The sequence below is a fragment of the Oncorhynchus nerka genome, linkage group LG22, assembly GCF_034236695.1.
Source record: "Oncorhynchus nerka isolate Pitt River linkage group LG22, Oner_Uvic_2.0, whole genome shotgun sequence".
NCBI classification, from domain to species: domain Eukaryota; kingdom Metazoa; phylum Chordata; class Actinopteri; order Salmoniformes; family Salmonidae; genus Oncorhynchus; species Oncorhynchus nerka.
This window is the reverse complement of record NC_088417.1, coordinates 100163050-100189943: the sequence shown is the minus strand read 5'-3', so window position 1 is coordinate 100189943 and position 26894 is coordinate 100163050. Positions and strand designations below refer to the sequence as shown.

The window sequence follows — 26894 nt, the reverse complement described above, 5'->3', positions numbered from 1 at the left end:
TTCTAGAATGTCTTCTAGTCCCTGTTCTAGTCCCTGTTCTAGAATGTCTTCTAGTCCCTGTTCTAGAATATCTTCTAGTCCCTGTTCTAGTATGTCTTCTAGTCCCTGTTCTAGTCCCTATTCTAGAATGTCTTCTAGTCCCTGTTCTTGGATGTCTTCTAGTCCCTGTTCTAGAATATCTTCCAGTCCCTGTTCTAGAATATCTTCTAGTCCCTCCTGTTCTAGAATGTCTTCTAGTCCCTGTTTCTAGAATATCTTCCAGTCCCTGTTGTAGAATATATTCTAGTCCCTGTTCTAGAATATCTTCTAGTCCCTGTTCTAGGATGTCTTCTAGTCCCTGTTCTAGAATGTCTTCTAGTCCCTGTTCTAGAATATCTTGTAGTCCGTGTTCTAGAATATCTTCTAGTCCCTGTTCTGGAATGTCTTCTAGTCCCTGTTCTAGAATGTCTTCTAGTGCCTGTTCTGGAATATCTTCTAGTCCCTGTTGTTCTAGTCCCTGTTCTAGTCCCTGTTCTGGGATATCTTCTAGTCCCTGTTCTAGTCCCTGTTCTGGGATATCTTCTAGTCCCTGTTCTAGAATATATTCTAGTCCCTGTTCTATTCCCTGTTCTAGAATGTCTTCTAGTCCCTGTTCTAGAATATCTTCTAGTCCCTGGTCTAATATGTCTTCTAGTCCCTGTTCTAGAATGTCTTCCAGTCCCTGTTCTAGAATGTCTTCTAGTCCCTGTTCTAGAATATCTTCCAGTCCCTGTTGTAGAATATCTTCTAGTCCCTGTTCTAGAATATCTTCTAGTCCCTGTTCTAGGATGTCTTCTAGTCCCTGTTCTAGAATGTCTTCTAGTCCCTGTTCTAGAATATCTTCTAGTCCCTGTTCTGGAATGTCTTCTAGTCCCTGTTCTAGAATGTCTTCTAGTGCCTGTTCTGGAATTTCTTCTAGTCCCTGTTCTAGAATCTATTCTAGTGCATGTTCTGGAATGTCTTCTAGTGCCTGTTCTGGAATGTCTTCTAGTCCCTGTTCTAGAATGTCTTCTAGTCCCTGTTCTAGACTGTGTTTTGAGGCCCTGTTCCAAGTACAGTCTGTCTCATAGTCTCATAGTTTAGTTTAGTTGGTACAGGCAAAGTCTCTTCCTCTAGTCTTTTAATGGTCGGTTTTGCATTAGGAGTCATTGTTTTTTTTCTCCAAAAATTGTAACAATCAAATCACTGATCATGAATTTGATTAATCAGTCATCATTGAAAAGAGATCTGTTTATTTCAGTGCTGGATATGAAATCTATTTTGATGACAGGCGGCACAATTACAGCCTGAATATTTCATTGTTGTTCAAAACTCAGTTGTATCCCAGCCATGTGGTGTATGAACCTCTCGGCTCATTGTCTTCCTCTGCTATAACATTTACAAAAATAAATAAATACATAATGAAACACTGCAGGTCTCAAACAACAGAACAACCCCCCCCCCCCCCCAAGTCATGAACAGCCTACCAAATGGCACCCTATTCCCTGCATAGGGCACTTATTTCCACCAGAACTCTGGTGAAACATAGAGCACTACGCAGAGAACAGGGTGGCATTGGAGACTCAACTGTAAGACCTGTCCCTGGAGCACAGCATCTCTGGAGGAGTCAATGTGGTCTTTCGCTGTCTCTATGATATACACAGCCAGCAGGCATGCGAAGAAAGCCTGTTATTTTTCTTCTGCCTATCTCCAATACAGACCACTAGAGACCACTACAGACCACTACAATACACTATAATAGTACCTTACAGACCACTGCAGACCACCACAGACCAATTCCAGACCACTACAGACCACTACAATACACTATAATAGTACCTTACAGACCACTGCAGACCACCACAGACCAATTCCAGACCACTACAGACCACTACAATACACTATAATAGTACCTTACAGACCACTGCAGACCACCACAGACCAATTCCAGACCACTACAGGCAACTACAATAGTACACTTTAGACCTCTACAGACCAATTACAGACCACTACAGACCAATTACAGACCACTACAGACCACTTCAATACACTACAATGGTCCACTACAGACCACTACAGACCAATTACAGACCACCACAGTCCACTACATACCACTACAGAACAAGTACAGACCACTACAGACCAATTACAGACCACTACAGACCACTTCAATACACTACAATGGTCCACTACAGACCACTACAGACCAATTACAGACCACTACAGACCACTTCAATACACTACAATGGTCCACTACAGACCACTACAGACGAATTACAGACCACCACAGTCCACTGCAAACCACTACAGTCCACTACAGACCACTACATACCACTACAGTCCACTACAGACCACTACAGTCCACTACAGACCACTACAGTCCACTACAGTCCACTACAGACCACTACAGACCACTACAGACCACTACAGTCCACTACAGACCACTACAGACCACTACAGGTCACTACAGTCCACTACAGTCCATTACAGACCATTACAGTCTACTACAGTCCATTACAGACCACTACAGACCACTACAGACCATTACAGACTACTACAGTCCACTACAGACCACTACAGACCACTACAGACCACTACAGTCCACTACAGTCTATTACAGTCCACTACAGTCCACTATAGTCTATTACAGATCACTACAGACCACTACAGTCCACTACATACCTCTACAGTCCACTACAGTCCACTACAGTCCACTACAGACCACTACAGACCACTACAGTCCACTAGAGTCCACTACATACCTCTACAGTCCACTACATACCTCTACAGTCCACTACAGTCCACTACAGTCCACTACAGTCCACTACAGACCACTACAGTCCACTACAGACCACTACAGACCACTACATACCACTACAGACCATATCAGTCTTTTACAGTCCACTACAGTACACTCCCGTCTATTACAGACCACTACAGACCACTACAGACCACTCCAGTCCACTACAGACCACTACAGACCACTACATTCCACTACAGTCCACTACAGACCACTACAATAGTACATTCGGGGGGATATCTTTTTTTGCTAGATAATAATTGGATATTGGGAAGTCAGACAGACAGACAGACAGACAGACAGACAGACAGACAGACAGACAGAAACAGACAGACAGAGAGACAGAGAAACATACAGACAGACAGACAGAGAAAAACAGACAGACAGACAGACAGACAGACAGACAGACAGACAGACAGACAGACAGACAGACAGACAGACAGACAGACAGACAGACAGACAGACAGAGAAACATAGAGACAGACAGAGAGTTTGGAATAGCAGCCAGAGGCTCTTCACCTAAGAGGCTCAGTCACTCTCCATGGCTTTCGCAAGCTGCCTCCCTGTGTGTTTTGGTGCTGGGGGGGGGGGGAGGCATTCAAGGCAAGCACAGAATTCTACTCTTCTCCTCTCAAACGCATGGTTTCCAATTGCCTATGATTGGTTGGCGCTTAGGACTGTATACTGAGATAGACTGACGACAGTTCAGCCTGCTGCTCCACACAGTACACAGTCAGATCCCAGGATCTCCATTCAGACTCAAGACACAAGGTGAAATGGGAAATTCTGCGTTCTTAATAAAAATACGTAAAATAATAAAATACGTAACTCTTCCTTAGATTAGTTTGAACACTGTAAATGTAACGGCATTCTTCTCCATTCTCCCTTTTCTCTGTACTACAGGTCGCCATGGAGACGGAAGCTACTGGCCCTCTGACAACAACCTGATTGATAGGAGCAGTCTGAACGGTAAGCACCCTCGACGACCCACAATGCATTGCTGCCGCACAGCCTTAATTGCTCCCTATTGTAGCGGGGGGTTACGACCATGTGACACGTCCAGAGTTATCTCTACCAGACCATGTGACATGTCCAGAGTTATCTGTACCAAACCATGTGACATGTCCAGAGTTATCTCTACCAGACCATGTGACATGTCCAGAGTTATCTCTACCAGACCATGTGACATGTCCAGAGTTATCTCTACCAAACCATGTGACATGTCCAGAGTTCTCTACCAGACCATGTGACATGTCCAGAGTTATCTCTACCAAACCATGTGACATGTCCAGAGTTATCTCTACCAGTGGTGAACTGAGGAATAGGTGTAAAAGTCTGTAGGGAGTCAGACTAGGTCTGACTTGACTAGCTCTGTGTTACACACACACACACACACACACACACACACACACACACACACACACACACACACACACACACAGACACACATGGTCTGGGTAACTCAGCAGGATTTATTCTGTACTGTGAGTATGGCAGGTCTACAGAGAGAGAGAGACCATAACAGGTCTAGTCTATAGAGAGAGACCATGACAGGTCTAGTCTATAGAGAGAGACCATAACAGGTCTACAGAGAGAGACCATAACAGGTGTAGTCTACAGAGAGAGAGACCATGACAGGTCTAGTCTATAGAGAGAGACCATGACAGGTCTAGTCTATAGAGAGAGAGACCATACCAGGTCTAGTCTATAGAGAGAGACCATGACAGGTCTAGTCTATAGAGAGAGAGACCATAACAGGTCTAGTCTATAGAGAGAGACCATAACAGGTCTCCAGAGAGAGACCATAACAGGTCTAGTCTATAGAGAGAGACCATAACAGGTCTACAGAGAGAGACCATAACAGGTCTAGTCTATAGAGAGAGACCATAACAGGTCTAGTCTATAGAGAGAGACCATAACAGGTCTACAGAGAGAGACCATAACAGGTCTAGTCTATAGAGAGAGACCATAACAGGTCTAGTCTATAGAGAGAGACCATAACAGGTCTACAGAGAGAGACCATAACAGGTCTAGTCTATAGAGAGAGACCATAACAGGTCTAGTCTATAGAGAGAGACCATGACAGGTCTAGTCTATAGAGAGAGAGACCATAACAGGTCTAGTCTATAGAGAGAGACCATAACAGGTCTCCAGAGAGAGACCATAACAGGTCTAGTCTATAGAGAGAGACCATAACAGGTCTACAGAGAGAGACCATAACAGGTCTAGTCTATAGAGAGAGACCATAACAGGTCTAGTCTATAGAGAGAGACCATAACAGGTCTACAGAGAGAGACCATAACAGGTCTAGTCTATAGAGAGAGACCATAACAGGTCTAGTCTATAGAGAGAGACCATAACAGGTCTACAGAGAGAGACCATAACAGGTCTAGTCTATAGAGAGAGACCATAACAGGTCTAGTCTATAGAGAGAGACCATGACAGGTCTAGTCTATAGAGAGAGAGACCATAACAGGTCTAGTCTATAGAGAGAGACCATAACAGGTCTCCAGAGAGAGACCATAACAGGTCTAGTCTATAGAGAGAGACCATAACAGGTCTACAGAGAGAGACCATAACAGGTCTAGTCTATAGAGAGAGACCATAACAGGTATAGTCTATAGAGAGAGAGACCATGACAGGTATACAGAGAGAGACCATAACAGGTCTAGTCTATAGAGAGAGACCATAACAGGTCTAGTCTATAGAGAGAGAGACCATGACAGGTCTAGTCTATAGAGAGAGACCATAACAGGTCTAGTCTATAGAGAGAGAGACCATGACAGGTATAGTCTATAGAGAGAGACCATGACAGGTATACAGAGAGAGACCATAACAGGTCTAGTCTATAGAGAGAGACCATAACAGGTCTAGTCTATAGAGAGAGAGACCATGACAGGTCTAGTCTATAGAGAGAGACCATAACAGGTCTACAGAGAGAGACCATGACAGGTCTAGTCTATATAGAGAGACCATGACAGGTCTAGTCTATAGAGAGATACCATGACAGGTCTAGTCTACAGAGAGAGACCATGACAGGTCTAGTCTACAGAGAGAGACCATGACAGGTCTACAGAGAGAGAGACCATGACAGGTCTACAGAGAGAGACCATGACAGGTCTACAGAGAGAGACTATGACAGGTCTATAGAGAGAGACCATGACAGGTCTAGTCTATAGAGAGAGACAATGACAGGTCTACAGAGAGAGACCATGACAGGTCTAGTCTACAGAGAGAGACCATGACAGGTCTACAGAGAGAGAGACCATGACAGGTCTAGTTTACAGAGAGAGACCATGACAGGTCTACAGAGAGAGAGACCATGACAGGTCTACAGAGAGAGACCATGACAGGTCTACAGAGAGAGACCATGACAGGTCTATAGAGAGAGACCATGACAGGTCTACAGAGAGAGACTATGACAGGTCTAGTCTATAGAGAGAGACTATGACAGGTCTCTGTTGATTCTTTAATATAATACGTTGGCTTTTGCCAATCACAGGGCTTTTGTGAAGTGGTTCTCGGTAGCTCAGTTGGTAGAGCAAGGCACTTCTAACGCCAGGGTAGTGGGTTCGATTCCCGTGCCCACCCATACGTATAGTGTATACTCGCTTAGGTCACTTTTGGATGAAAGCGTCTTCTTAATGGCATATATTAGTTCACATTTCTTCTCATTTGAGTCTCTCTCTCGCCTCACAGCTGAGTCCCCCCCCCCCACCAGAGCTCCACCAATGCTATTGCAGTTTTGTGGATTTAAAGCAGCATTCTACACTGTTATTACAGTTTAAAGGTAAATGTAAAGGCTATAGCAGGTCTGGGAACAGATGGTAATATAGGTTAATGGGAAGGCTATAGTAGGTCTAGGAACAGATGGTAATATTGTTTAATGGGAAGTCTGTAGCAGGTCTAGGAACTGTAGACTAGTTGATTTTACAGTAGGGAGCCGTTTCCAGGTCTGAGAACTGTAGACTAGTTGATTTTACAGTAGGGAGCCGTTTCCAGGTCTGAGAACTGTAGACTAGTTGATTTTACAGGAGGGAGCCGTTTCCAGGTCTGAGAACTGTAGACTAGTTGATTTTACAGGAGGGAGCCGTTTCCAGGTCTGAGAAGGGAGCCGTTTCCAGGTCTGAGAACTGTAGATTAGCTGATTTTACAGTAGGGAGCCGTTTCCAGGTCTGAGAACTGTAGATTAGTTGATTTTACAGTAGGGAGCCATTTCCAGGTCTGAGAACTGTAGACTAGTTGATTTTACAGTAGGGAGCCGTTTCCCTTCAATTTCTTGCCAGACGAAGACTCTGTACACATGCACACGCACGCACGCACGCACGCACGCACGCACGCACGCACGCACGCACACACACACACACACACACACACACACACACACACACACACACACTGCAATCTGTGGAGATGTCTCTGTGGGGAAATCTGTGTCTTAACTAAGGAGCACCAGATAATCACAGGCTGCAGGTTTATTAGCAGGAGAAAGGCTAGAGGGAGATGAGGAGAGGGAGAGAGGAGGGTGGAGGGAGATGAGGAGAGGGAGATGAGGAGAGGGAGAGAGGAGGGTGGAGGGAGATGAGGAGAGGGAGAGAGGAGAGGGAGAGAGGAGGGTGGAGGGAGATGAGGAGAGGGAGAGAGGAGAGGGAGAGAGGAGGGTGGAGGGAGATGAGGAGAGGGAGAGAGGAGGGTGGAGGGAGATGAGGAGAGGGAGAGAGGAGGGTAGAGGGAGATGAGGAGAGGGAGGGAGGAAGGTAGAGGGAGATGAGGAGAGGGAGAGAGGAAGGTGGAGGGAGATGAGGGAGAGGGAGAGAGGAAGGTAGAGGGAGATGAGGAGAGGGAGAGAGGAAGGTGGAGGGAGATGAGGAGAGCGAGGGAGGAAGGTGGAGGGAGATGAGGAAAGGGAGAGAGGAAGGTAGAGGGAGATGAGGAGAGGGAGAGAGGAAGGTGGAGGGAGATGAGGAGAGCGAGGGAGGAAGGTGGAGGGAGATGAGGAGAGGGAGGGAGGAAGGTGGAGGGAGATGAGGAGAGGGAGCGAGGAAGGTGGAGGGAGATGAGGAGAGGGAGAGAGGAAGGTGGAGGGAGATGAGGAGAGGGAGAGAGGAGGGTAGAGGGAGATGAGGAGAGGGAGAGAGGAAGGTAGAGGGAGATGAGGAGAGGGAGAGAGGAAGGTGGAGGGAGATGAGGAGAGGGAGAGAGGAAGGTGGAGGGAGATGAGGAGAGGGAGAGAGGAAGGTGGAGGGAGATGAGGAGAGGGAGAGAGGAAGGTGGAGGGAGATGAAGATAGGGAGGGAGGAAGGTAGAGGGAGATGAGGAGAGGGAGAGAGGAAGTTGGAGGGAGATGAAGTAAGGGAAGGATGGAGATGAGGAGAGGGAGAGAGGAAGGTAGAGGGAGATGAAGATAGGGAGAGAGGAAGGTGGAGGGAGATGAAGATAGGGAGGGAGGAAGGTGGAGGGAGATGAGGAGAGGGAGAGAGGAAGGTGGAGGGAGATGAAGTGAGGGAAGGATGGAGATGAGGAGAGGGAGGGAGGAAGGTGGAGGGAGATGAGGAGAGGGAGAGAGGAAGGTGGAGGGAGATGAAGATAGGGAGGGAGGAAGATGGAGGGAGATGAGGAGAGGGAGAGAGGAAGGTGGAGGGAGATGAAGTGAGGGAAGGATGGAGATGAGGAGAGGGAGATGAAGAGAGGGATGGAGGAAGGTGGAGGGAGATGAAGAGAGGGAAGGAGGATGGTGGAGGGGATGAGGAGAGGGAGGGAGGAGGGTGGAGCGAGATACCATAACCCTACACAACACCACTATACTACACCACACCACTATAGTACACCACCACCACCCTACACCACACCACTATACTACACCACATAATTATACTACACCACACCACTATACTACACCACCACCACCACCCTACACCACACCACTATACTACACCACACCACTATACTACACCACCACCACCCTACACCACTATACTACACCACACCACTATACTACACACCACTATACTACACCACATCATTATACTACACCACCACCACTATACTACACTATACTACACCACACCACTATACTACACCACACCACTATACTACACTACACCACCACCACCCTACACCACCACCACCCTACACCACACCACTGTACTACACCACATCACTATACTACACCACCACCACTATACTACACCACCACCACCATGCTACACCACCACCAACACTATACTACACCACACCACTATACTACACCACACCACTATACTACACCACATCACTATACTACACCACCACCACTATACTACACCACCACCACCACTATACTACACCACACCACTATACTACACCACATCACTATACTACACCACACCACTATACAACACCACCACCACCCTACACCACACCATTATACTACACCACACCACTATACTACACACCACTATACTACACCACACCACACCACTATACTACACCCCACCATACTACACCACACCACTATACTACACCACACCACTATACTACACACCACTATACTACACCACACCACACCACTATACTACACCACACCACTATACCACACACCACTATACTACACCACACCACTATACTACACCACACCGCTATACTACACCACACCACTATACTACACACCACTATACTACACCACACCACTATACTACACACCACTATACTACACCACACCACTATACTACACTACCACCACCCTATACCACACCACTATACTACACACCACTATACTACACCACACCACACCACTATACTACACCACGCCACTATACTACACACCACTATACTACACCACACCACTATACTACACACCACTATACTACACCACACCACTATACCACACACCGCTATACTACACCACACCACTATACTACACCACATCACTATACTACACCACACCACTATACTACACCACATCACTATACTACACCACACCACTATACTACACCACACCACTATACTACACCACACCACACCACTATACTACACCACACCACTATACTACACACCACTATACTACACCATACCACTATACCACACACAACTATACTACACCACACCACTATACTACACCACATCACTATACTACACCACACCACTATACTACACCACACCACTATACTACACCACAACACTATACTACACCACACCACACCACATCACTATACTATACCACATCACTATACTACACCACTATACTACACCACACCACTATACTACACCACACCACTATACTACACCACATCACTATACTACACCACAACACTATACTACACCACACCACACCACATCACTATACTACACCACTATACTACACCACACCACTATACTACACCACACCACTATACCACACCACATCACTATACTATACCACATCACTATACTACACCACTATACTACACCACACCACTATACTACACCACACCACTATACTACACCACCACCACCCTACGCCACACCACTGTACTACACCACACCACTATACTACACCACATCACTATACTACACCACACCACTATACTACACCACATCACTATACTACACCACACCACTATACTACACACCACTATACTACACCACATCACTATACTACACCACACCACTATACTACACCACATCACTATACTACACCACTATACTACACCACACCACTATACTACACACCACTATACTACACCACACCACACCACTATACTACACCACGCCACTATACTACACACCACTATACTACACCACACCACTATACTACACACCACTATACTACACCACACCACTATACCACACACCGCTATACTACACCACACCACTATACTACACCACATCACTATACTACACCACACCACTATACTACACCACATCACTATACTACACCACACCACTATACTACACCACACCACTATACTACACCACACCACACCACTATACTACACCACACCACTATACTACACACCACTATACTACACCATACCACTATACCACACACAACTATACTACACCACACCACTATACTACACCACATCACTATACTACACCACACCACTATACTACACCACACCACTATACTACACCACTATACTACACCACACCACTATACTACACCACACCACTATACTACACCACATCACTATACTATACCACATCACTATACTACACCACTATACTACACCACACCACTATACTACACCACACCACTATACTACACCACCACCACCCTACGCCACACCACTGTACTACACCACACCACTATACTACACCACATCACTATACTACACCACACCACTATACTACACCACATCACTATACTACACCACTATACTACACCACACCACTATACTACACACCACTATACTACACCACACCACTATACCACACACCACTATACTACACCACATCACTATACTACACCACACCACTATACTACACCACACCACTATACTACACCACATCACTATACTACACCACTATACTACACCACACCACTATACTACACACCACTATACTACACCACACCACACCACTATACTACACCACGCCACTATACTACACACCACTATACTACACCACACCACTATACTACACACCACTATACTACACCACACCACTATACCACACACCGCTATACTACACCACACCACTATACTACACCACATCACTATACTACACCACACCACTATACTACACCACATCACTATACTACACCACACCACTATACTACACCACACCACTATACTACACCACACCACACCACTATACTACACCACACCACTATACTACACACCACTATACTACACCATACCACTATACCACACACAACTATACTACACCACACCACTATACTACACCACATCACTATACTACACCACACCACTATACTACACCACACCACTATACTACACCACACCACTATACTACACCACACCACACCACATCACTATACTATACCACATCACTATACTACACCACTATACTACACCACACCACTATACTACACCACACCACTATACTACACCACATCACTATACTATACCACATCACTATACTACACCACTATACTACACCACACCACTATACTACACCACACCACTATACTACACCACCACCACCCTACGCCACACCACTGTACTACACCACACCACTATACTACACCACATCACTATACTACACCACACCACTATACTACACCACATCACTATACTACACCACTATACTACACCACACCACTATACTACACACCACTATACTACACCACACCACTATACCACACACCACTATACTACACCACATCACTATACTACACCACACCACTATACTACACCACACCACTATACTACACCACACCACTATACTACACCACACCACTATACTACACCACACCACTATACCACACACCACTATACTACACCACACCACTATACTACACCACATCACTATACTCACCACACCACTATACTACACCACACCACTATACTACACCACACCACTATACTACACCACACCACTATACTACACCACATCACTATACTACACCACTATACTAAACCACACCACTATACTACACACCACTATACTACACCACACCACTATACAACACCACCACCACCCTACACCACACCACTATACTACACCACACCACTATACTACACCACCACCACTATACTACACCACACCACTATACTACACCACACCACTATACTACACACCACTATACTACACCACACCACTATACCACACACCACTATACTACACCACACCACTATACTACACCACATCACTATACTACACCACACCACTACACTACACCACACAACTATACTACACCACACCACTATACTACACCACACCACTATACTACACCACACCACTATACTACACCACACCACTATACTACACCACATCACTATACTACACCACACCACTATACTACACACCACTATACTACACCAAATCACTATACTACACCACACCACTATACTACACCACACCACTATACTACACCACACCACACCACTATACTACACCACACCACTACACCACACCACTATACCACACACCACTATACTACACCACACCACTATACTACACCAGATCACTATACTACACCACACCACTATACTACACCACACCACTATACTACACCACACCACACCACTATACTACACACCACTATACTACACCACTACACCACACACCACTATACTACACCACACCACTATACTACACCACATCACTATACTACACCACACCACTATACTACACCACACCACTATACTACACCACACCACTATACTACACCACATCACTATACTACACCACACCACTATACTACACCACACCACTATACTACACCACACCACTATACTACACCACATCACTATACTACACCACACCACTATACTACACACCACTATACTACACCACATCACTATACTACACCACACCACTATACTACACCACACCACTATACAACAACACCACCACCTTACACCACACCACTATACTACACCACACCACTATACTACACCACCACCACTATACTACACCACACCACTATACTACACCACACCACACCACTATACTACACCACACCACTATACTACACACCACTATACTACACCACACCACTATACCACACACCACTATACTACACCACACCACTATACTACACCACACCACTATCCTACACCACACCACTATACTACACCACCACCACCCTACACCACACCACTATACTACACCACACCACTATACTACACCACCACCACTATACTACACCACACCACTATACTACACCACACCACTATACTACACACCACTATACTACACCACACCACTATACCACACACCACTATACTACACCACACCACTATACTACACCACCACCACTATACTACACCACACCACTATACTACACCACACCACACCACTATACTACACCACACCACTATACTACACACCACTATACTACACCACACCACTATACCACACACCACTATACTACACCACACCACTATACTACACCACACCACTATCCTACACCACACCACTATACTACACCACCACCACCCTACACCACACCACTATACTATACCACATCACTATACTACACCACCACCACCCTACACCACACCACTATACTACACCACACCACTATACTACACCACACCACTATACTACACCACATCACTATACTACACCACATCACTATACTACACCACTATACTACACCACACCACTATACTACACACCACTATACTACACCACACCACTATACAACACCACCACCACCCTACACCACACCACTATACTACACCACACCACTATACTACACCACATCACTATACTACACCACACCACTACACTACACCACACAACTATACTACACCACACCACTATACTACACCACACCACTATACTACACCACACCACTATACTACACCACACCACTATACTACACCACATCACTATACTACACCACACCACTATACTACACACCACTATACTACACCAAATCACTATACTACACCACACCACTATACTACACCACACCACTATACTACACCACACCACACCACTATACTACACCACACCACTACACCACACCACTATACCACACACCACTATACTACACCACACCACTATACTACACCAGATCACTATACTACACCACACCACTATACTACACCACACCACTATACTACACCACACCACACCACTATACTACACACCACTATACTACACCACTACACCACACACCACTATACTACACCACACCACTATACTACACCACATCACTATACTACACCACACCACTATACTACACCACACCACTATACTACACCACACCACTATACTACACCACATCACTATACTACACCACACCACTATACTACACCACACCACTATACTACACCACACCACTATACTACACCACATCACTATACTACACCACACCACTATACTACACACCACTATACTACACCACATCACTATACTACACCACACCACTATACTACACCACACCACTATACAACAACACCACCACCTTACACCACACCACTATACTACACCACACCACTATACTACACCACCACCACTATACTACACCACACCACTATACTACACCACACCACACCACTATACTACACCACACCACTATACTACACACCACTATACTACACCACACCACTATACCACACACCACTATACTACACCACACCACTATACTACACCACACCACTATCCTACACCACACCACTATACTACACCACCACCACCCTACACCACACCACTATACTACACCACACCACTATACTACACCACCACCACTATACTACACCACACCACTATACTACACCACACCACTATACTACACACCACTATACTACACCACACCACTATACCACACACCACTATACTACACCACACCACTATACTACACCACCACCACTATACTACACCACACCACTATACTACACCACACCACACCACTATACTACACCACACCACTATACTACACACCACTATACTACACCACACCACTATACCACACACCACTATACTACACCACACCACTATACTACACCACACCACTATCCTACACCACACCACTATACTACACCACCACCACCCTACACCACACCACTATACTATACCACATCACTATACTACACCACCACCACCCTACACCACACCACTATACTACACCACACCACTATACTACACCACACCACTATACTACACCACATCACTATACTACACCACACCACTATACTACACACCACTATACTACACCACATCACTATACTACACCACATCACTATACTACACCACATCACTATACTACACCACTATACTACACCACACCACTATACTACACACCACTATACTACACCACACCACTATACACCACCACCACCACCTTACACCACACCACTATACTACACCACACCACTATACTACACCACCACCACTATACTACACCACACCACTATACTACACCACACCACACCACTATACTACACCACACCACTATACTACACACCACTATACTACACCACACCACTATACCACACACCACTATACTACACCACACCACTATACTACACCACACCACTATACTACATCACATCACTATACTACACCACTTCACTACACCACACCACTATACTACACCACACCACACCACTATACTACACCACACCACTATCCTACACACCACTATACTACACCACACCACTATACTACACCACACCACTATACTACACCACCACATTACCACCAACACACGCTGTAATCTGAGTGTTGGCAGAACATCTCCTAGATCCGTCGCGACTCGCTGGAATGACAGCGTGCTCACTGACCCGCCGCAATGCCTGCTGGGATGAATTAGGAAGTAGCCGTGTGGCTTCTGTCTGTTCTTCTGATTGGAGCAGATGGTCGAGCCATCCGGCCCGTCGCCTTCCAACGTGGTAGAGGTCAGAGTTCACTGACGGAGCACAGACCTCCGTGTAATATCTTTGTTCTCCAGGGACACGAGCAGCGAGCAGTGTGAGAATGGTACCCTATTGCTTTGGACCATCCCGTCTGCACATACAGTATACTGTCAAATAGGGTGCCATTTTGGTGACAGAGCCACCCACTTCCAACTGTGCCGTAGGTGTGTGCAGTAACTGTGCCAGCTGGATGTCAAGGATAGTGACTCCTGAGTGACGGGCTGAGAGCCAGGATTGGTCAGGTGTTGTGGGACAGAGAGTCATATTATTTGTCTGTCTGTGTTCTCTTTGTTTCTACTAAACATTCTTAGAATTTCCTCAGATGTTCTAGAAGGTATAAATGTCCTCAGATGTTCTAGAAGGTATAAATGTCCTCGGATGTTCTAGAAGGTATAAATGATCATAGATGTTCTAGAAGGTATAAATGTTCTCAGATGTTCTAGAAGGTATAAATGTCCTCGGATGTTCTAGAAGGTATAAATGATCATAGATGTTCTAGAAGGTATACATGTCCTCAGATGTTCTAGAAGGTATAAATGTTCATAGATGTTCTAGAAGGTATAAATGTTCATAGATGTTCTAGAAGGAATAAATGCTTTTACACCTGCATTGTTTGCTGTTTGGGGTTTTAGGCTGGGTTTCTGTACAGCACTTTGAGATATCAGCTGATGTACGAAGGGCTATATAAATACATTTGATTTGATTTGATTTGATAAATGTTCATAGATGTTCTAGAAGGTATACATGTCCTCAGATGTTCTAGAAGGTATAAATGTTCATAGATGTTCTAGAAGGTATAAATGTTCATAGATGTTCTAGAAGGTATACATGTCCTCAGATGTTCTAGAAGGTATAAATGTTCATAGATGTTCTAGAAGGTTAAATGTTCATAGATGTTCTAGAAGGTATAAATGTTCATAGATGTTCTAGAAGGTATACATGTCCTCAGATGTTCTAGAAGGTATAAATGTTCATAGATGTTCTAGAAGGTATAAATGTTCATAGATGTTCTAGAAGGTATAAATGTTCATAGATGTTCTAGAAGGTATAAATGTTCATAGATGTTCTAGAAGGTTAAATGTTCATAGATGTTCTAGAAGGTATACATGTTCTCAGATGTTCTAGAAGGTATAAATGTCCTCGGATGTTCTAGAAGGTATAAATGATCATAGATGTTCTAGAAGGTATAAATGTTCATAGATGTTCTAGAAGGTTACATGTTCATAGATGTTCTACTAAAATGTTGTTAGAGAGTTTTGATCCTGACTGAGGTCAGAACACTTGATGGATAGTCAAGGAGGACAACGACACTAAGCACACAGCCAAGACAATGCAGGAGTGGCTTCGGGAGAAGTCTCTGAATGTCCTTAAGTGGCCCAGTCAGATCCCGGACTTGAACCCGAACTAACATCTCTGGAGACCTGAAAATAGCTGGATCTGCAGAGAAGAATGGGAGAAAATCCCCAAATACAGGTGTGCCAAGCTTGTAGCGTCATACCCAAGAAGACTCAAGGCTGTAATCACTGGCAAATGTGCTTCAACAAATTACTGAGTAAAGGGTCTGAATACTTATGTAAATCTGATATTTCCATTTTTTTTCCTTTTTTTATACATTTGCAAAAATGTCTAAAACCCCCCCTTTTTTTTTGTTGCTTTGTCATTATGGTGTATTGTGTGCAGATTGAAGAGGGGGGGGGGGACTATTTAATCCAATTTAGAATAAGGCTGTTATGTAACAAAATGTGGAAGAAGTCATACAATACACTGTGGTAATAGGACAATCCTACTGCCCCAATCTAAGAAGAAGTGTTTTAATCCAGATATTATGTTTTGTTTGCCTAGTTTTATAAAACAATCCAACTCCTATAATAATTTATAAAGAACATCAAAGATTCTATCTACGTTTATTCAAACCCAGTTTGAAAGATACGTGAAGGCAATCTGGGTGTCTTTTCATCTGAAAATGGTGGGATTCCATAGGGCTCTGGTCTAAAGTAGTGCACTATATAGGGAATAGGGTTCCATAGGGCTCTGGTCTAAAGTAGTGCACTATATAGGGAATAGGGTTCCATAGGGCTCTGGTCTAAAGCAGTGCACTATATATAGGGAATAGGGTTCCATAGGGCTCTGGTCTAAAGTAGTGCAGTATATATAGGGAATAGGGTTCCATAGGGTTCTGGTCTAAAGTAGTGCACTCTATAGGGAATAAGGTGTCAATTTGGGACAGTTTCCACCCAGAGGAGGTGAGTTGGCCTCTGTATAAAAGCTCGGTAATGGAGTTCAGAGTTAAACGTGTCAGGAGATGTGTCATTTCTTTGAGACGGCGGTCGGTGAAAAGGGAGCGAAGAAGACAGGTTGAATTGATGACACTCTCCATCACCCATTACTGTGACCTTGGAGGGAGTAGCGTGGAGAAGCAGTGTGTGTGTGTAGCGTGGAGAAGCAGTGTGTGTGTGTGTGTGTGTGTGTAGCGTGGAGAAGCAGTGTGTGTGTGTGTGTAGCGTGGAGAAGCCGTGTGTGTGTGTGTGTAGCGTGGAGAAGCAGTGTGTGTGTGTAGCGTGGAGAAGCAGTGTGTGTGTGTGTAGCGTGGAGAAGCAGTGTGTGTGTGTGTGTGTGTAGCGTGGAGAAGCAGTGTGCGTGTGTGTGTGTGTGTAGCGTGGAGAAGCAGTGTGTGTGTGTGTAGCGTGGAGAAGCAGTGTGTGTGTGTGTGTGTGTGTGTGTGTGTGTGTGTGTGTTTGTGTAGCGTGGAGAAGCAGTTTGTGTGTGTGTGAAGTGTGGAGAAGCAGTGTGTGTGTGTGTGTGTGTGTGTGTGTGTGTGTGTGTGTGTGTGTGTGTGTTTGTGTGTTAGGAATCAATCCTATAAACTTTCCCCCGTGAACATGAGGAGAGAAAACACAACAATTCAGAGGAAGCACAACACAACAAACACATCACAATATACACACAGAAGCACATCGCAAAACTCTCTCAATTTGTCTAGTTGCTTTACGCTTGGTATTTTCCTCAGTTGAACGGCTGGTGCAATCCAATACCACCTATCAGCAATCTGTCTGTTCAAGCTGCACCATAAATTAACTCATTAATTCAGAGTGTAGTGGAGGCTGGTACAGAGCCGGGGAAGCAGGGAGGGCCTCGTCTGCTCTGACTAGGGAAGCAGGGAGGGCCTCGTCTGCTCTGACTAGGGAAGCAGGGAGGGCCTCGTCTGCTCTGACTAGGGAAGCAGGGAGGGCCTCGTCTGCTCTGACTAGGGAAGCAGGGAGGGCCTCGTCTGCTCTGACCTGGGAAGCAGGGAGGGCCTCGTCTGCTCTGACCGGGGAAGCAGGGAGGGCCTCGTCTGCTCTCTCCTTGGAAGCAGGGAGGGCCTCGTCTGCTCTGACCGGGGAAGCAGGGAGGGCCTCGTCTGCTCTGACCGGGGAAGCAGGGAGGGCCTCGTCTGCTCTGACTAGGGAAGCAGGGAGGGCCTCATGACAACGATACTGCACCGACCGTGCTCTGAGTGGATGTGAAACAACGTTGTGGCTGAATTGGCTCCCTATTCCCTATAGGCCCTGGAGAAAAAACTAGTGCACTTAAGATAGTCAACAGGGTGTTGTTTCAGACTCACCCTTAGACAAGTCAGCTGGAGAATGTAGACAACCCTGTACAGAGCTGGAATCACTCTTAGACAAGTCAGCTGTAGAATGTAGACTACCCTGTACAGAGCTGGACTCACTCTTAGACAATCCAGCTGTAGAATGTAGACTACCCTGTACAGAGCTGGACTCACCCTTAGACAATCCAGCTGTGCAGTTTCAGCTGCTTTGTCCTGACCCATTGATCATCATTGTATCCTGCTGTATAAAGAGTGGAGGGGGGAGAGGGGGGGATACAGGATAGACCAAGTTTAGTGACAGGTTGTGATTTTCATGTATTGATCAAATAATGACAGGTAGATGTGGGTGGGACTGTAGTAATGACAGGTAGGAGTGGGTGGGACTGTAGTAATGACAGGTGTAATTGGGTGGGACTGTAGTAATGACAGGTAGAAGTGGGTGGGACTGTAGTAATGACAGGTAGGAGTGGGTGGGACTGTAGTAATGACAGGTAGAAGTGGGTGGGACTGTAGCAATGACAGTTAGAAGTGGGTGGGACTGTAGTAATGACAGGTAGAAGTGGGTGGGACTGTAGTAATGACAGGTAGAAGTGGGTTGAACTGTAGTAATGACAGGTAGGCTGAGTGGGACTCTGGCAATGACAGGTAGATGTGAGTGGGACTCTGGCAATGACAGGTAAGATGACAGGTAGGATTGAGTGGGACTGTAGTAATGACATTTAGATGTGGGTGGGACTGTAGTAATGACAGGTAGGAGTGGGTGGGACTGTAGTAATGACAGGTAGGAGTGGGTGGGACTGTAGTAATGACAGGTAGATGTGGGTGGGACTGTAGTAATGACAGGTAGGAGTGGGTGGGACTGTAGTAATGACAGGTAGAAGTGGGTGGGACTGTAGTAATGACAGGTAGATGTGGGTGGGACTGTAGTAATGACAGGTAGGAGTGGGTGGGACTGTAGTAATGACAGGTAGAAGTGGGTGGGACTGTAGTAATGACAGGTAGGAGTGGGTGGGACTCTGGCAATGACAGGTAAGATGACAGGTAGGTTTGAGTGGGACTGTAGTAATGACAGGTAGATGTGGTTGGGACTGTAGTAATGACAGGTAGGAGTGGGTGGGACTCTGGCAATGACAGGTAAGATGACAGGTAGGATTGAGTGGGACTGTAGTATTGACAGGTAGAAGTGGGTGGGACTGTAGTAATGCCAGGTAGGGTTGAGTGGGACTGTAGTAATGACAGGTAGATGTGGGTGGGACTGTAGTAAACGCAGGTAGATGTGGGTGGGACTGTAGTAATGACAGGTAGATGTGAGTGGGACTGTAGTAATGCCAGGTAGGATTGAGTGGGACTGTAGTAATGACAGGTAGATGTGGGTGGGACTGTAGTAATGACAGGTAGAAGTGGGTGGGACTGTAGTAATGACAGGTAGATGTGGGTGGGACTGTAGTATTGACAGGTAGAAGTGGGTGGGACTGTAGTAATGCCAGGTAGGATTGAGTGGGACTGTAGTAATGACAGGTAGATGTGGGTGGGACTGTAGTAATGACAGGTAGATGTGGGTGGGACTGTAGTAATGACAGGTAGAAGTGGGTGGGACTGTAGTAATGACAGGTAGATGTGGGTGGGACTGTAGTAATGACAGGTAGATGTGGGTGGGACTGTAGTAATGACAGGTAGATGTGGGTGGGACTGTAGTAATGACAGGTAGATGTGGGTGGGACTGTAGTAATGACAGGTAAGATGACAGGTAGGAATTGAGTGGGACTGTAGTAATGACATTTAGAAGTGGGTGGGACTGTAGTAATGACAGGTAGATGTGGGTGGGACTGTAGTAATGACAGGTAGATGTGGGTGGGACTGTAGTAATGACAGGTAGATGTGGGTGGGACTGTAGTAATGACAGGTAAGATGACAGGTAGGAATTGAGTGGGACTGTAGTAATGACATTTAGAAGTGGGTGGGACTGTAGTAATGACAGGGACAAGTGGGTTGAACTGTAGTAATGACAGGGACAAGTGGGTTGAACTGTAGTAATGACAGGTAGATGTGGGTGGGACTGTAGTAATGACAGGTAGATGTGGGTGGGACTGTAGTAATGACAGGTAGATGTGAGTGGGACTCTGGCAATGAAAGGTAAGATGACAGGTAGGATTGAGTGGGACTGTAGTAATGACATTTAGATGTGGGTGGGACTGTAGTAATGACAGGTAGGAGTGGGTGGGACTGTAGTAATGACAGGTAGGAGTGGGTGGGACTGTAGTAATGACAGGTAGATGTGGGTGGGACTGTAGTAATGACAGGTAGGAGTGGGTGGGACTGTAGTAATGACAGGTAGAAGTGGGTGGGACTGTAGTAATGACAGGTAGATGTGGGTGGGACTGTAGTAATGACAGGTAGGAGTGGGTGGGACTGTAGTAATGACAGGTAGAAGTGGGTGGGACTGTAGTAATGACAGGTAGGAGTGGGTGGGACTCTGGCAATGACAGGTAAGATGACAGGTAGGTTTGAGTGGGACTGTAGTAATGACAGGTAGATGTGGTTGGGACTGTAGTAATGACAGGTAGGAGTGGGTGGGACTCTGGCAATGACAGGTAAGATGACAGGTAGGATTGAGTGGGACTGTAGTATTGACAGGTAGAAGTGGGTGGGACTCTAGTAATGCCAGGTAGGATTGAGTGGGACTGTAGTAATGACAGGTAGATGTGGGTGGGACTGTAGTAAACGCAGGTAGATGTGGGTGGGACTGTAGTAATGACAGGTAGATGTGAGTGGGACTGTAGTAATGCCAGGTAGGATTGAGTGGGACTGTAGTAATGACAGGTAGATGTGGGTGGGACTGTAGTAATGACAGGTAGAAGTGGGTGGGACTGTAGTAATGACAGGTAGAAGTGGGTGGGACTGTAGTAATGACAGGTAGAAGTGGGTGGGACTGTAGTAATGACAGGTAGAAGTGGGTGGGACTGTAGTAATGCCAGGTAGATGTGGCCTAGGCCGTCATTGAAAATAAGAATTTGTTCTTAACTGACTTGCCTAGTAAAATAAATTAGACCATTGCACTAGCTTTGTATAATAATACCAAAAGTATATACTGTGTATGTTTTAATGTCACATACACCGGATAGGTGCAGGGGAATGTGTTGTTTTAGCCATAGTAGTACAGTGCCCCTGGAGAAAATTAAGGTTAAGCCCCTTGCTCAAGGATACATTGACAGATTTTAGCATTAGCTTTAACATTAGCATCGCTGCCACAGAGTTCACTATACTATTAGCAATAGCATTAGCTTTAACATTAGCATCGCTGCCACAGAGTTCACTATACTATTAGCAATAGCATTAGCTTTAACATTAGCATCGCTGCCACAGAGTTCACTATACTATTAGCAATAGCATTAGCTTTAACATTAGCATCGCTGCCACAGAGTTCACTATACTATTAGCAATAGCATTAGCTTTAACATTAGCATCGCTGCCACAGAGTTCACTAATACTATTAGCAATAGCATTAGCTTTAACATTAGCATCACTGCCACAGAGTTCATTATACTATTAGCAATAGCATTAGCATACCCTCTTCCACCAGACACGGGCTACAGGGTGCAGGTAGCATTCATTAGCTATTGTCAAGCCATTCACATTACATCTCTCTCTCTCTCTAGAGGAACACACTTAATGGAGGGGAATCTGGGATGTAAACAACAACAAAGGAGTCAAATCAAATCAAATGTATTTATATAGCCCTTCGTACATCAGCTGATATCTCAAAGAGCTGTACAGAAACCCAGCCTAAAACCCACAAACAGCAAGCAATGCAGATGTAGAAGCACCAACACTTTTCGTCAGTCATTATTTTCAACTTCCCCAAAAAATTGATGTACCAAACATGTAATCCCAGATTGCCACTTTAACTATGTACAATAGCTATGTTGAAGTATGTTTGTGGAATAGTGGAAATAGTTTTGGCATAGAGAACAGAGTGGTTGTAACCTATTAGGTTGGTCCTTGATCCCGAATGTAGTGTTCCTTGGGGATCGTCAGCTGTTCAAAGCTCAGGACCGGAGAAACAGAGCTTTCCATCCTTTCATCCCAAGGCCAACATGTATTTTAGAGAACGAGAGATGTAGAAAGGAACTGAGGAAGGAAATATCCATTTCTCCAGTGGGTTGTATTGGAAACTCATTGGACACTCTTTTAAAGCTTCAAGTTAAGGGTCATATCATTTGAAGGGATACTATGTGAGCAGCATATGAAATTAATGACTTATGTGTAATTTGCATTAATTAAATGTTGTCATTAGAATATAAAATGTTTTACGCTCATTTGAAGTTCCTATTTCCTGTCCCTGTTGTAGTTCAGACATTGGTCAGATGGTCTTATTTCCTGTCCTTGTTGTAGTTCAGACATTGTTCAGATGGTCTTATTTCCTGTCCTTGTTGTAGTTCAGACATTGGTCAGATGGTCTTATTTCCTGTCCTTCTTGTAGTTCAGACATTGGTCAGAGGGTCTTATTTCCTGTCCCTGTTGTAGTTCAGACATTGGTCAGATGGTCTTATTTCCTGTCCCTGTTGTAATTCAGACATTGGTCAGATGGTCTTATTTCCTGTCACTGTTGTAATTCAGACATTGGTCAGATGGTCTTATTTACCGTCCCTGTTGTATTCCAGACATTGGTCAGATGCGTCCTCCTCACGGCAGTGTGACGCCCCAGAAGAACAGCAACCTCCTGGTCATCATCGTGGTCTCCGTGGGAGCCGTTACTGTGGTAGTGGTCATCATAGTAGCGCTCATATGCACCAGGCGTTCCTCCGCACAACAGAGAAAGTGAGTTGGATTGCCTCTTCATCCTCGTTCCCCTTCTTCCTGTTCCCCTTCCTCCTCACTCCCTTTCCTCCTCACTCCCATTCCTCCTCACTCCCCTTCCACCTCTTCCCCTTCTTCCTGTTCCCCTTCCTCCTCACTCCCCTTCCACCTCTTCCCCTTCCTCCTCACTCCCATTCCACCTCTTCCCCTTCCTCCTCACTCCCCTTCCTCCTCACTCCCCTTCCTCCTCATTCCCCTTCGTCCTGTTCCCCTTCTTCCTCACTCCCCTTCCTCCTCACTCCCCTGACCCTCCTCTTCCCCTTCCTCCTCACTCCCCTTCCTCTTCACTCCCCTTCCTCCTCACTCCCCTTCCACCTCTTCCCCTTCCTCCTGTTCCCCTTCTTCCTCACTCCCCTTCCTCCTCACTCCCCTGACCCTCCTCTTCCCCTTCCTCCTCACTCCCCTTCCTCCTCACTCCCCTTCCTCCTCACTCCCCTTCTTCCTCTTCCCCTTCCACCTCACTCCCCTTCCTCCTCACTCCCATTCCTCCTCACTCCCCTTCTTCCTCTTCCCCTTCCTCCTCACTCCCATTCCTCCTCACTCCCCTTCCTCCTCACTCCCATTCCACCTCTTCCCCTTCCACCTCACTCCCCTTCCACCTCACTCCCCTTCCTTCTCACTCCCCTTCTTCCTCTTCCCCTTCCTCCTCACTCCCATTCCTCCTCACTCCCCTTCCTCCTCACTCCCATTCCTCCTCACTCCCATTCCTCCTCACTCCCCTTCCTCCTCACTCCCATTCCTCCTCACTCCCATTCCTCCTCACTCCCCTTCCTCCTCACTCCCCTTCCTCCTCACTCCCCTTCCTCCTCACCCCCCCTTCCTCCTCTTCCCCTTCCCCCTCACTCCCTTCCTCCTCTTCCCCTTCCTCCTCACTCCCCTTCCTCCTCTTCCCCTTCCTCCTCACTCCCATTCCTCCTCACTCCCTTTCCACGTCACTCCCATTCCACCTCTTCCCCTTCCTCCTCACTCCCCTTCCTCCTCACTCCCCTTCCTCCTCACTCCCCTTCCTCCTGTTCCCCTTCTTCCTCACTCCCCTTCCTCCTCACTCCCCTGACCCTCCTCTTCCCCTTCCTCCTCACTCCCCTTCCTCCTCTTCCCCTTCCTTCTCTTCCCCTTCCTCCTCACTCCCATTCCTCCTCACTCCCTTTCCACCTCACTCCCATTCCTCCTCACCTCCCTTCCTCCTCACTCCCATTTCTCCTCACTCCCCTTCCACCTCTTCCCATTCCTCCTCACTCCCATTCCTCCTCACTCCCCTTCCTCCTCACTCCCATTCCTCCTCACTCCCCTTCCTCCTCACTCCCATTCCTCCTCACTCCCCTTCCTCCTCACTCCCATTCCTCCTCACTCCCCTGACCCTCCTCTTCCCTTTCCTCCTCACTCCCCTTCCTCCTCACTCCCCTTCCTCCTCACTCCACTTCCACCTCTTCCCCCTTCCTCCTCACTCCCCTTCCTCCTCACTCCCCTTCCTCCTCTTCCCCTTCCTCCTCACTCCCATTCCTCCTCACTCCCCTTCCTCCTCACTCCCCTTCCTCCTCACTCCCCTTCCTCCTCTTCCCCTTCCTCCTCACTCCCATTCCTCCTCACTCCCCTTCCTCCTCACTCCCATTCCTCCTCACTCCCATTCCTCCCCACTCCCCTTCCTCCTCACTCCCATTCCTCCTCACTCCCCTTCCTCCTCACTCCCCTTCCTCCTCACTCCCCTTCCTCCTCACTCCCCTTCCTCCTCACTCCCATCCTCCTCACTCCCCTTCCACCTCTTCCCCCTTTCCTCTCCCCCTTCCGCCTCTCCCCATTCCTCCTCACTCCCCTCCCTCCCACAGTTAGAGTTGTATAGGAAGGGTATATTAGTTGAAACTTTCTTTTTACCTTTTACTTTTTTTTTAAAGGATTTTATGCAATTTTTCACAAAACATCTAGTGGCTATTTTGGTACTTCAGATTAGCACAGGTGTCTGTAATTATCTCTGTTCCTCTACATCAGATTACCACAGGGGTGTAATTATCTCTGTCACTCTACTTCAGATTATCACAGGGGTGTAATTATCTCTGGCCCTCTACTTCAGATTATCACAGGGGTGTAATTATCTCTGTTCCTCTACTTCAGATTATCACAGGGTGTAATTATCTCT

At 46.2% G+C, this 26894-nt stretch overlaps 1 protein-coding gene across 1 annotated transcript in view; it reads left to right on the top strand.

The window, feature by feature from the left end:
• The window catches only part of dcc (DCC netrin 1 receptor), a 675496-nt gene that overhangs the window by 575832 nt on the left and 72770 nt on the right, over positions 1–26894 (top strand). The window contains exons 22-23 of the mRNA XM_065007657.1: positions 3701–3766; positions 24568–24724. Coding sequence (XP_064863729.1) covers positions 3701–3766; positions 24568–24724 — 223 coding nt within the window. The remainder of the gene's footprint in view (positions 1–3700; positions 3767–24567; positions 24725–26894) is intronic.